Source organism: Scardinius erythrophthalmus (genome assembly GCF_964197995.2).
Source record: "Scardinius erythrophthalmus genome assembly, chromosome: 7".
NCBI lineage: Eukaryota > Metazoa > Chordata > Actinopteri > Cypriniformes > Leuciscidae > Scardinius > Scardinius erythrophthalmus.
Genome location: NC_138227.1, coordinates 12,091,946 through 12,105,855, shown reverse-complemented (window position 1 = coordinate 12,105,855; position 13,910 = coordinate 12,091,946). Strand labels below are relative to the sequence as shown.

Sequence of the window (13,910 nt, the reverse complement as noted above, 5' to 3'; positions counted from 1 at the left end):
GAAGTCAGTGGTCACTTCCTCTCTGATGCACATTGTTTAGATACATAGACAGCTCTAGATTTCTTTCAGCCAGCGTGGCTTGTACTTTCTTTCAGAGTGTTTGTGTGTCTCTCCATAAGTGTGTGGGAGGGTAAGGGTAGCATTCCATCTTCTATATTTCCACTTGTTACATAAGTGAGTTGAGAGGAGAGGAAGAGAGAGGCCTCTGTAGGAAACAAAGAGTCGGGCTGATCTGCTCAACTGCTCGTTTCTCTGCTTGTTCTTTTCTATAGAAACCACTGCAGGAAAACAAGTGTATCTGTATCAGAAATATTCAGGGGCTTAATGGTGGGATAATCCCTATGTGTGCGACCACTTCCACGTAATGGCCAAGTGTAGAGTCATAGTCGAGACCAGCTTATTATAGTCATAGTCTTGGTCCAGTCATGGACTCAGGAGCATGTTGACTGTCTTGACTTGGACTCGAACCTGTTCTGGTCTAGACCTTGACTTGGACTCAAATTAGCTGGTCTTGACTACAACACTGGCCAAGTGACCCCCTAAAGTTATCAGGGGTCTGCCCCCTTGACACCAAAGAGTCATATGAATTTCACACCATTGTGCCTCTGTGCTTGACCCTATTGGTCATTCTTTTCAAACTAGATTGGTTGCTCTTAGGGTGCGCTCACACTTGGCATGTTAATTTGATTAAAACAAACTCTAGTGTGATTGCTCTGAACCCTGGTGTGTACAAAACAAGAACCTGAAGCTCTGAACCTGGTCACGTTCTCGTGACAGAGACCGCTGAAAAGATGGGTCTAGGTCTGCTTCCAAACGAACTCTGGTGCAGTTCGACTGAATATGATATGCAACACAGACCAAAGACATGTAAACGAACCAAAAAACGGGGCGTGACGTCACAAGATGCGACCCTTAAAAGACAGAATTCTCAAGCATACCTGATTTCTCTCATCATAGTCGTGACGTTGCCCATTAAAGTTTGGTACAGGCATCAGTACCGCTTCTCCTTGCAGCAGATCTTTTTTGGTTTGAATCTTTGGGTTATGTGTTAAAAATGACTTTGATGGCTAAGTGAACCAGGACTAAATGTATTGTTTTGTATTGTCTGGACCAAAAGAACCAAGAGAACCCAACTACAAGAGTGAACACATCGTTAAGATTAACCCAACCCAAAACTAGGGCCGTTGTCAGGTGAGGACAACCAGAAACATTGTCCTAGACACATTTGAAAAATTGTTTAGCTTGCAATGGGGCAATGCCTTGAAAAATGCATCTTTGTACCTTATCTACCCTAAAAGTTACATATTATTACGTTACGGTACTCTTAAGGTACTAATGTGAACCCTTTAAAGGTGCTGCCGCAGTGATAAGTGGTTCTGTCCTTAAAAGTCAAAATTTTTGCATGGGATTTTTTTTTCTGACAGTGATAATGTTCTTTGATAATGTTCTAAAGGGGCTTGCAAACACTGTAAAAAAAAAACCCGTAAAAAAACGGTATTATTCCGGCAGCTGGGGCGCCAAAAAATTACCGTAAAATAACAGCAAAAAACAATCACGTTAAAATACAGTAATTTTCCATAATTAAATAACAGATTGTATCTTTAATATTACATTAAATCTCATGTAATTATTGGGATTTTTAATGTTTAAAAAAGGCATATACACCTTTAAAAACAATTAAATTACCTATAAATACAGTTAAACGCTGCTATAATACAGAAAAGTGCCACTATTATTTGAGATTTATAATATATTATTATGTAAAAATTTTGTTAATTTAATAAATATTTAATGTAATAAAGTGATATATCACCCACAAAAAAATTTGATTTAACTTTAAAAAAAAAGTCAAAATACTTTTGTAAAACAGATAATAAGCTTTTTTTTACAAGTTTTTACATGGAACTTTACATATAAATCCCATGTATTTAATTGATTTTTAATGTGGAAAAAAAGCATACTCTGCCATAAATACAATGAATTTAGGTACAATTACAGCAATCTACCATTCATTTTAGAATTCTTTATATGTAATTGTACATAAAGATAATGTATATTTAATTAATCTTCAATGTTAAATAAGCATACTTTGCCATAAAAACAATGGATTCGCCTTTAAAAAGAAAAGCAAATACTGTTATTAAACAAGTATGTGTGAGTACAATTAGAGCAATCTACCATTAATTTTAGAGCATATTAAGTATAATTACTTTTTGTATGAAATTTTACATAGAAATAATGTATATTTAATTTATACAACAATGGCTACAATGGATTTACCTTTGTTTTAAATGTCCAAAGAAATAATTTTGTCAAATATCATAACACTATGATAATGATAACTAAACGCATATTTATACACATTCAACCTGCAAATGTAATGGACAAATTAAAAAATATCAAGCTATAACAGTACTTAAATGACAAATGATTTAGCTTAACAATAAGAACCAGAACACACTAACTACTGTTCAACATTATTTTATTCTGTTGACCAACAGATCAGAATAGAAAACAGTTGCTGCTCTAGCAACATACTTGCTTACATAGCTTAACGGCATAGCTACATACTGCTAGCAGTCTAACAATTGGCTGCTTGTAGGCAAAAGTTCAAGAACAGTTTACAATAGGTTCAGCCAATATTCACAGTGAAATAAAAACACTTGAAACAAAAAAACAAGCAATACAATTTAAAAGTCTGTCTGGTACTTCAGATAAGATAAAAGTCAATCTAGGTGCAGTGTAATGCTTGCTTCCACTGTTATTGCAGTAACTTAACTGAAGGTACTGAAGCCTATAAACTAATAACTATAATAACTTTGTCCAGTACTGTGAACCAATTCTATACTTAAAATATGGTTACAATGTGTACCCAGTATTCATCTGGGTCGCAGTGGTACTATCTGACAACAATTAAAGAACACTCAAGAATACAGTAGTGAGAACAACATGAACTGTGCATGAGAAAGAACTAGGGACATTCGATTGCAATAGTCTCCCTTCTGAAAAGTGTTTTTTTTTTTTTTTTACTCCCTCCATTCATGGTCCGATATTTTTGTTATCAGGGAAAGAACCTTCGGACTGACCGCCAGCTGCCTTTTGGTAGAATTCTTCTCCACTTTCGATCCCTTGTCTGGGTTGATCTTAAAAAGGCATCTGTCAAGTGAAAGACATAAAACAATTTTAGTAATAAAATGTGGACTCCTGCAAAATATACCTTATATCTTGACATGAGGACGAATCAGGAATAAATTGGAAAACATACTGTATGTACGCAGTGTTTCCCACAGAATTAGATTCTATTTGCGGTGGTGTGGTGTTTGGGGACCGGGGTGGGGATTAAGTTAAATATATCATATATATATATATATATATATGATATATTTTTAGTGACAAGTACACATTTCCATTGCCAACACTTAGTGTCAGATACCTTAAAGGGATAGTTCACCCAAAAATGAAAATTCTATCATCGTTTACTCACCCTCAAGTTGTTCCAAACCTGTATGAGTTTCTTTGTTCTGTTGAACACAAAGGAAGATATTTGGAAGAATGACAGAATCAAACAGATCTCGATCCCCATTGACTACCATAGTAGGAAAAAATATATACTATGATAGTCAATGGGGACTGAGATCTGTTTGGTTACAAACACTCTTCCAAATATCTTCCTTTGTGTTCAACAGAACAAAGAAACTCATACAGGTTTGGAACAACTTGAGGGTGAGTAAACGATGATAGAATTTTCATTTTTGGGTGAACTATCCCTTTAAAGACATTGCTATGCCATTGCTACACTTTCTATGCTATGACTGCTCCACAGACTTCTTGTTGCAAATTTTTCTCACACACAAACCTGGACCTGGAGATGGACACACACACACACACACACACACACACACACACACACACACACAAACACACGCACAAAAAACACACACACACACACACACACACAGACACACACAAACTCACAAACTCACAAACTTACTGACACACTCAAACACAGGCTCACACACTCAAACATTCAAAAAGACTCTCACACACACACAGACTCAGACACACACACACACACACACCTGGAGATTGAGGTGGACAAAAACCAACACACACCAACCTGAACCTGGATAGCGTTTAACATAGACTAACCCTAGTGTGAGATATGTATCGTCTACGGTAATATCTTAATTATTGTTTTAACAATGAGCAGACATTATCGAGTATGTTACTTCACTCATTTTTGAAAACCATATTTAAAAAAAAATCCTCCATGCAGCACGCATGTAGCTGCTGAAAATTCCTCACTGAAGTAAGAAATTTGTGCAAAAACAGCAGCAAGAGATAAAACACAAACAGTATCAGCATATAGATGGGAACAAAAGTGCAGTGTAGTTTTTATTCCTGGCATTATACACAAGCAGTTTAGAACACAGCCAATTGTGTTCTAAACTGCTCGACTTTGAATAAAAATAAACTGACGGCTGTGCCCTGAACGTCGTTCAGTGACAAATGCTGTAACGTAACGATATATCAAAAATATATTGATATTGAATTAGAGTCCAACTGAAAAAAAATGTTAAGGCATAATTCCACTGCTGTATGTACTTTCACATATCAATCCAAGACGTGAGGCAGACTGTAAAGTATAGCACAATATGCGCTGTGCTGGCACACTGTGTGTGGCTTTTCACACAGGCACTGTTCCGCCTCTGTTACTATCAACCATTTCCTGCTCAGATCTGACCCGCCCTTTCCATATATTTCACACAGCACAGCGTGGAGGCATATTGGCACAATACTGGGCACTGTAACTTAAAGAAATATAATATAAAGTGGCTTAATGTGGACTTGCTGCTCACTGTGCTGCTGAGGCACACAAGGCCCACACACACAGCTGTTGCATCATATACATCTCAACTGAAACTAGAGGGGAGGAGGCACAAGCTATACTATCGGACTATCGCCTCTTGAGATAAAAAGTAGAATAACCACACAGAATGTGTTGGGGTTAAGCTTGTTAGCATGCTGTTAATGATGTCATGTCTTTGTCATGACACATAGTACCTTTTAAGAAGTCTATTAAAGGGATACTCCACCGTCTTTTCATATTAAACTATGTTATTCCCTTAACTAAGATGAGTTGATACATACCTCTCTCGTCTCAGTGCGTGCACTCAATCGCTCTCGCGCGCAGCGAAACTTTGTTCACTCAGTTCATTCAATATGGGCCAAGCAGAGAAGCTACCAAACACCTCCACGTTTTCCCTATTTAAACACAGTTACTCGCGTAGTGTAACTCGACCTAGGACGGTGACACAAAACAAAACGTTGCGCTTTTCTAAGCGTGTAAAATGGATAACTATATTGTATGGCGGAATACCATAGCAAGTGCTTGTAAGCACTTCGTCTTGGCGGAGTAATATCTTCACTAGAGGGAGCGGGGGCCGGTGAGAGGGTATTCTTCACGAGTGAAGATATTACTCCGCCAGGTCGAAGTGCTCATAAGCACTTGCTATGGTATTCCGCCATACAATATAGTTATCCATTTTACACGCTTAGAAAAGCGCAACGTTTTGTTTTGTGTCACCGTCCTAGGTCGAGTTACACTACGCGAGTAACTGTGTTTAAATAGGGAAAACGTGGAGGTGTTTGGTAGCTTCTCTGCTTGGCCCATATTGAATGAACTGAGTGAACAAAGTTTCGCTGCACGCACTGAGACGAGAGAGGTATATATCAACTCATCTTAGTTAAGGGAATAACATAGTTTAATATGAAAAGACGGTGGAGTATCCCTTTAATACACTCTCTACGGTTGAGAAAATGTAGTGAAAAAGACAGCAAGGGAAAGTTGTGAAATCCTGTCCTGTGCAAGGCTCTTTTATTAAATTGCATTCGATTTTAAAGGGGTAACTATTTTTTCTAGTCATTCTATATCTGTTTGGATATTTAAAATGGACGTCTGAAGAAATGCGAAAAATGGACAGAATACCAATCATAATGCAAAGTCACCACCGAAAACTTTGATGTCAGAGACATTTGAGTATTATTACTAAGAACATGTACTCCACTGACCCTGTGCTGTGTTCTTTATACCAAAAATCAATAAAACTTTTCAAAAAAAAAATTGACTTTTTTCTCACCTCTGCAAGAACTCCAATGTTGCTCCTTGGCCTTCTGGGTAAGATATGTTCAGGCAGTAGTACGTGGCAAACATCAATACAAGAGCATCAGTGAAGGCATTGATGTGACCATTCACAATGGTCTGGTCCACAGAAAGCATGAAGTACTCTGCTGCCAATGGAGAATTTCCTGTTGTAAACACACAAAAGACAGGCAGGGGATCTGTATTTTTGTGACAAACTGTGCTCAAAGACCATAAAGTCCAGTAATTATTCAATACGTTTGTAAAGTTAAATTATATTTAACTAAAACACACGAAACATGAAAAAAAACATCCATCACACAATTGGTAGGGGTGGAAATCACCAGACAAACAATACGATATTATCATTACATATAAATCTGGGGTAGGTAATGTTGCAGAAGTCAACTAAGATCTCTTCAGTTGATTAGGCATGTTTTATGCTTTTTTCATGCTGAATGACTTATTTCCAAGAAACGTGCGTGCACATCTCTGGTAAACACGAATTAAAGTGGTGCTTTTGCATGACTCTTTGCGGAGAAACTCGATTAAATCAACTAATCGATTAGTCGATACAACTGAATGATTATTTGTTGACCTTGAATTTCTTCAATCGAGGACAGCTCTACTTCACAGGTAGGCAGTATCTAGTCAGATAGAAATTAGCTGCATATGAATCAAATAACTGCATTTCAACAAATCTGACAAGCTGCTGGCTTACTGATCAACCTTATCTACATGACTGTAGCTTGAGCAAATGCCCATAAATTAATTTTGCTACCAGTGTATAATCCATGCCATCATATGTAAAGGAAGAAGGCAAAAAAGAATAACTACACCTTTAATAACCAATAGTAAATTATAATAATAATATAATAACATAACTATGTCAGAAAAAGAAAATATTCAAACTTACCACACACAACAATGCATGGCGTACTTGGAAGTTCCGCACAGTTCACTTCAGAGGGCAGGATTGTTTGATCCAGTTTATGGAACATCTGGTCTTCTTCCTCATTGAAATATCTAACAAGTAGTTGAAGAAACCCAGCAGCACTGACATCTGCAACATTCTTGCTTGATGCTTCCATTTCTCTGAAGATGGTCTCCATCTTCCCTGTCTTGTCACTGGTCTTGAGGTATGAAATAACCCTGGCATATTTGTTTTCCATGGCTTTGTTATCAATGTCCATGCCTGTAAGCTCTTTGAAATGAGTCTTCATGCCAGTTATTTCAAATAAATATGGCCAATCGTTTATCAAATCAGAGGTCTCAATTCCATTGATAATGTCTTTTCTCTGAGTGAAGAAAGTGGTCCTCATCATTTTCTCAATACATTTCGTGTCACGGCATCTTTCTTTGTACATTTTCTTTAACTGTTCTTGTGCTTGCTTCTGGGATTCCAGTGTTTCATCAGTTGGTAGACGCATTGGTTGCCAATTAATGCATCCATAGGTGTCTAGTCTTCTCTTCCTGGGTGGGGTATCCTCTCCTTCACTGGTGCTAATAAGTTGTCTTTTTAAGGAAAGTGGAGTGCTTCCTCTCTTCAAGTTATCCACCCTGCTGAGCATCTGTTTTGTGAGTGAGTCATATCCACTGCCCACAATTTCACCTTCAATGACATCAGTGAATGCCACAGGATACACCTTTGCCATCTTTCTTGCGATCTCACTGAGGTGTTTCTTTGCGGGTGTTGGGCATATTGTTAAGATTTCACTGATAATCAGCCGTATCATTTCAAGTCTGTCACTCTTTGTTGGTCGCTTCCCTTCTTCTAATTTTCTGATGAGCTCAGATGGCAACTTCTTCCATGGAATTTCAAAATTGAAATGCCAGCTGTTGTCAGACGGTCGACGAGGTGTGCAACCTATACTTGAACTAGATGTTGACCTTGGTGAATTTGAACTTGCTGAGCTGTAGCCACCTGAAAGGTTACAGATGAAAATATGATGATACAACATGCACTGCAAAGCCAAACAATTTCATACCAATTTTTGGGGGCTTAGTTTGTTTTTTAAACAATCACAGAAAAATTACACAAAATTATGTTCTGTTTAGTTATGTAGTGGAGCAACACAGACATGGTGCCCTTTTATTTTTAGAATAGTTAATGGCCATATGTAGAGAAGATACATACTTGCCAAATAGTGAAACTTCAGACAAGACTAATGATAAGTTCAAAGACCAAAAAAGTCACATTCTGTGCAATAGGCATGGACTCACCAGAAGGAAACATCTCATCAGGCCGTGTATGAGGACTGTCACAAGACTGTTGGTTGCTGGGAAGACTGTCCAACGCATCTCTTTGGCCTTAAAAGACACACAATAGTGGAGTTATGTCTTGTTTATTTTTTTTGCCACAGTAACAACATAAACCTTTATTTGGAGATAATAAGAACACCAGAAAAAGCATATATCATATATATTAGCATATATCTAATGTTCTTAATATTAAAAGTTGCATTAAGTACAAACACATACTTGTGGTTTTAAAATGGGAAATAAGTTTCCTTGCTTCCACTGGCTTCAGGACATGAAGAAGGTCACTTTCTTGAATGTAGTTCAAGTCTTCAAGGTCGTGAACTCCTAATTCTTGAAGAGCCTCGAGCAAAGGGTCAAGTTCCCTTAGTTTTGGGAGTGTTGAGGTAAGGAAAGAGGAAAGAGCACTCTGTGTATCCATAACTATACAGGAGAGAAAAGACACATTGATAGTTTTCTTTACTCTGTATCAACAACGCTGTGTTTCAGTGAAATGACTCTTGTCCCAAAAAGCTTGTACTCAGGCAATGGATAATAATCCAGTTTGAGCTCTCCTTTCACACACTTCATGGTCTGCCTTGCCTCTTTCACTTCATAAAGTCCAAACTCCGCTAAATATGACACATTATGAGGTGTAACAATAAAGTACACATGCTTCTCCTCCTTCACCAGTATAAGCTGAATTTGTCCGAATTCGGTTGACTCACCGTGGCTCAGACAAAGAAAGAACCCCTTTCTGTATTGAGTGCCTTTCCACTGTACCTCTGTACTTGCCACAACATTGGTTTCCTTGACCAAAGTTTCTCCAACAGCAGTGCGCACTGCATTGCTGTACAGTTCAGCATGGAAAGGAGTGGAGTTCTTCACCACCAATGAAGGTGCAAAAAAAGAGCCTGCATGTAAGTAGGCTTGTAGTAGCTGGTGGTTTCTGGCAAGTGTTTGACATACATTTTTGAAATTTTGTGTTCTTCGCACACATCTTTTGAAGTATGAATGCTTGCTCTCGAACCTCATTGTCCACAACCGCATGAGAGGGCCAAATTTCAGTATCAGTGCAGGGTAGTGAGTGAGGTAATGGTGCTTTGGTCTCAATTTGTGCGCAGGAAACATTTCTTTCCTTGCCTCTAGATAGTCACGTATCTGAACATTGAGCAGAGCAATCTGTGGTGCTGATATTTTAGGGGCACAAATTAATTCCACTACCTCTTTCAGTTGGACAGTCAGCTGCCATACTGGATTCTCTGTATCTGTGATCCTATCCCCGATTATAAGAGGGAGAAGTCTCAGCAAAGACCAGTTTTCTGCTGCCTGTCCACCTAGTTTTACACCCTTTTCAGAAACTTCTGAGGGTGTAGAATTACCATCAGATCCCTGATAGCCAAACTGCCTAATCCTACGATTAAGTTGGGAATATGTGAAGAATTTCTTCACCTTGACAAAGTAGTTTATGTAAATGGCAAGGTCATATGCCACAACACCCTCAAACAAATCATGGCCAATACAGGGTGGGAGGCCTGGCTGGCAGACATGGAAAAAAGCCAGAGAGTTAAAGATCGAGTCAAATTTCAAACCTCTGACTTCACTTACATCATCATTGTGCAGCTCTTGTATAGTGTCATTGTAGTCTTGTACTGTGCGGATGGATGCATTGTGTTCAAAGTCGTCTAGCTTATCTCTGGTAATGTGACAATACCGGCAGAAATAGCGCGATGTACTGAAGTTTTCTGTGAAGCCACCGATATTATGCGAACCCAAGTTATCCCCAGCAATGCAATAGAGTGTTGCTTTCACAGTGTTTCCACGTATATTCAGACCATTTGTCTCCAGTTCTCTGAGATCTGATAACAATGGAGAGAACACTTTCTCATGGCCAAAATGCTTGAAATCAGCCTCTCGACACAAGAGCAAAAGCTGCATGTTATCAACGGTGGATCGACGAAAAGGATTAAAGTTTGCAAGAGTGAAGTAGACCCCAAGCATTTTGTGTTTTTTCTTTGCAGAGCCAATGGGATTAACCACCTCGAAAGCATCTTGATACAGTATCACCTTTAAAGTGAGACCTGACTCTGAAAACAGAGGATTGGATTTGAATAAAGATCCATCACACACATCGTTAAAAATACGAGGTGCACTCTCATTCCCAGTTGTAGAACATTCTTCCCACACAGCAGGATCTTTTAACAGAGCTGTTAATGTATCTTTTATGGGAATGTACTGAGCATTTCGCTCTTTTCTGTTTTCATCAAACCCCAAAAAAACTGTCTGTGGATGCACATAGGCAAAATTCTCCTCAAAATACTGCTTTCTCTTGTACTCTGTAGAAAGTGCAGAGCTACAGGATGAATGCATATCTATGTCATCTAGGGTCGTCAAAACATCTTTAATTTCTGTCTCTGTTAGTTTAGTTTTTGCATGAAGAGATACTTTAAGTTGATTCTTTGTGTGTTGCTGGCAAACACCACTGAGACTATTAATTTCTTCTACAATCAACTGTATTGTAGAGGAGGGGATGAGGTGCTTTGCCTGCAACTTCATGTAAAACATGCATAGGTTTCTCATGTATAAGCTCTTCATTTGTGCAGGATCCAGTGTAACCTCACCAGGCCCATCATCAACTGCCCCTTCATCTGACTGGCTTTCAACAACAGAAAACTGAGGCTCACTAGGAGCTGAAGGAAGACAGTATGCACCAGAGACATGAAGAGCTGTGGAATGTTTGTGCTTTCTAGATAGGTGGGACGTTAAAGATGATTTCACTGAAAAAGTCTTATCACAGTTTTTGAATGGGCATTGCACCTCCTCTCTTTTTGAAGCATGAGATTTCAGGTGACACAAAAGATCTTTCAGATCAATCAACTCTTTCTTACAGTGAGTAAGTTCACATTTAAATGGTCCCTGCAAAGTCTCACACTGTGACACAGAAGATGCCTGCTTATGATGACGGTAAACATGGCATTTAAATGCATTATAATTTCTAAAGTGAGACTTGCAACCTGTTATGCAACATGCATACTGGTAATGAGCCTCATTTCTGTGTAGCTCTTGATGTTGAACATAACCTTTTAAGGTTTTCACAGAAACACCACACCTGTGACAAGTGTATTCTTGGACCATGGCAAAACACTCACCTCTTCAGATTACTTTGAGGTCAGCAAAATCTGTTGAGAGACAGAAAAAAAAATATATTTGAGTGCATAGGCAATCTTAATTGAGAAAAAAAATACAAATAACTTATATTGGAAACTATTGTGTGCAAGTAACGTTAGTTAAATATGTAAAACAGTTAACACTATCTCAACCTAACGTTACATTATAACGTTAGTGAGCCAACACTTCACTCATAACATTGGCACTGTTTAACGTTACACTAACACGTTAACGTCGACTTTCAGGTCACAACACAAGTTATAGAATTAGCACGTTTGCAAAGCTGGAGTAAAGTCAAAGATGGTAAATGATTAGCACTAACAAGCTAACATTTATGCTAACTAAAGTTACCATGCTTGAGTTGGTAATGTTAACGTTAGTTATACAGTTTATATTTCGGGCTTACGTACCTTGTAGTTCTTGTTTACTTGCAGACTGTGAGTGGTATCTTTTGCATCCTGAATATGGCACAACGCGTTGCACAAAAAAGTCGCTCACTTCCAAACTGTCTCAAGCAAACACTATGAAAACGAAAAAACAGCCGCGCTCCTCTCTGGCTCACAAATGTGTCTGTAACGGTCTCTCTGGGCTGTTTCGCGCTTTCTAACGTAACCCCTCCCACTCAAACGTTGCCGTTGTTCTTTAAAATTATTGGACGTTTCACCTATTTTTTTTTAAGTTTCACATGTTTATAGTCATGTGTCCCAAAATCTCCTGCTCCTGACTTTGCAGTTTGCCAGTTTACACGTGATATGGGAAATAAACAAAGCCTGCAGTGTGAATGTAGTTTAACAGTTTTCTTTTTTTTTTCTTTTTTTTTTTTTTTTTATATATATTTTTTAACAACCACAACAGTGCTTGACTGATGCATCCATGTCCACATAATGCCCAAACAACAAACCAGCAGGGCTTGCCATCATATCAAGTCATATTGTCCCATCACAACTACCTTTCAAGAGTTGATGTTTTAATGAAAGTAATCATGCTATGTAGGAAAACAGGAAATACATATGTATGAAAATCAAGACCTGTATAAATTTGTTTCTGTCAGGTAAAAGTATCTCCATTTAATCAGAGCTACCAGAGCTTTGCGATAATAAGCATTAGTCAAGTCAGAGTTCAGAGGAAATGCCAGATGCAAAACACACTTCAAAAGTGCACAGAAATTGTACATAAATATATTTGACATTTTACTTATTTAGCTTACGCTTTTATCCAAAGTGACTTACAATTGTTATATATCAGAGGTCACATCTCTGGAGAAACTAGGTAACCCATTTTGTTCAGGGCATAATATCACGGTGAGATTTGAACCCAGGTCTCTCAGGGATCTTTCCCACGGCCCTGTGTTCCCACATTTCTAAGAATCTTTTTTTTTTTTTTTTCAGAAAATTTAGAAAATTAGGCCCTATGTTCCCACAACCATATGTTTCCACAGCCCTATGTTCACCAAAAGGTCGGGAGAAATCTGCCAGGAACTCTATGATCCCACATTTCTAGGACATTTTCAAAATTGAGTAGTGTTCATACATTTCCCTATAATTTCAGCAGCTAGTCTACACTACAGCTAGTCTACACTACAGCAGCTAGTCTACACTACAGCTAGTCTACACTACAGCTAGTCTACACTACAGCAGCTAGTCTACACTACAGCTAGTCTACACTACAGCAGCTAGTCTACACTACAGCTATTCTACACTACTACAGCTAGTTAGGGTTAGGGTTAGGGTTAGGGTTAGGGTTAGGTTTAGGGTTAGGGTTAGGGTTGGGTTTAGGGTAACCTTAACCCTCTCTGGGAACAAATAGCTGTGGGAACATAGGGCTGTGGGAAAAAAGAGCTATGGGAAGTGGGAACATAGGGCTGTGGGAAAAAAGAGCTATGGGAAGTGGGAACATAGGGCTGTGGGAGCATAGGCACGCTCCCGTTTCTCAGACCAAAGGCATGTGCCTTTATTGAGTTTGTGCACAGTTACTAAAACACAGTAGCCAGAAATATTTAATGATAACCTGGTGAAATACTGGTAATAAACATTCAGTATTTACTGCAGTGCTTTTATGCTTTTGTCAGTTTATATACACAATATATCTAAAAGTTTATTTTGATTTGCTTGAAAAGAGAAAAGCAACATAATGTAAGAAGTGCTTTATTGGATGGCATCAATATTTAATCAATCAATCTTTATTTGTATATCACTTTACATACAAAATAATGACAATAATGCTTGGATATACTGGTATATACAATTAAATGAGCAACTTCAAGTTCAAATTACCCCGGTCTGCTGGGTAACTGTGGCCACGTTTCTGCACGTTTCGCAATTCTGTAAGCTGAAATGTTTGACTAAAAGGGGCTGTATGATGC

The 13,910-nt window shown here is 38.3% G+C and overlaps 1 protein-coding gene across 1 annotated transcript; it reads right to left on the bottom strand.

The window, feature by feature from the left end:
- Positions 1-2,466: 2,466 nt before the first annotated feature.
- On the bottom strand, positions 2,467-12,167 carry LOC308693671 (uncharacterized protein). Its single transcript, XM_081370751.1, has 7 exons — positions 11,959-12,167; positions 11,530-11,559; positions 8,624-8,824; positions 8,366-8,452; positions 7,059-8,066; positions 6,141-6,309; positions 2,467-3,156 (listed from the first exon to the last, which is right to left on the bottom strand). Exons 3-7 carry the CDS (start codon positions 8,820-8,822, stop codon positions 3,027-3,029), a joined length of 1,593 nt encoding a protein of 530 aa, XP_081226877.1. The 5' UTR covers positions 8,823-8,824; positions 11,530-11,559; positions 11,959-12,167; the 3' UTR covers positions 2,467-3,026.
- Between the last annotated feature and the right edge of the window lie 1,743 nt (positions 12,168-13,910).

What these genes read in the sequence shown, in the direction of transcription:
- LOC308693671 (XM_081370751.1), bottom strand. Translation starts at nt 8,822, where the DNA reads ATGGATACACAGAGTGCTCTTTCCTCTTTCCTTACCTCAACACTCCCA. An exon ending in TTCCCATTTTAAAACCACAA is followed by an intron (nt 8,453 to 8,623) that starts GTATGTGTTTGT and finishes GTGTCTTTTAAG; the next exon opens with GCCAAAGAGATGCGTTGGAC. An exon ending in ACATTGGAGTTCTTGCAGAG is followed by an intron (nt 3,157 to 6,140) that starts GTGAGAAAAAAG and finishes TTCACTTGACAG; the next exon opens with ATGCCTTTTTAAGATCAACC.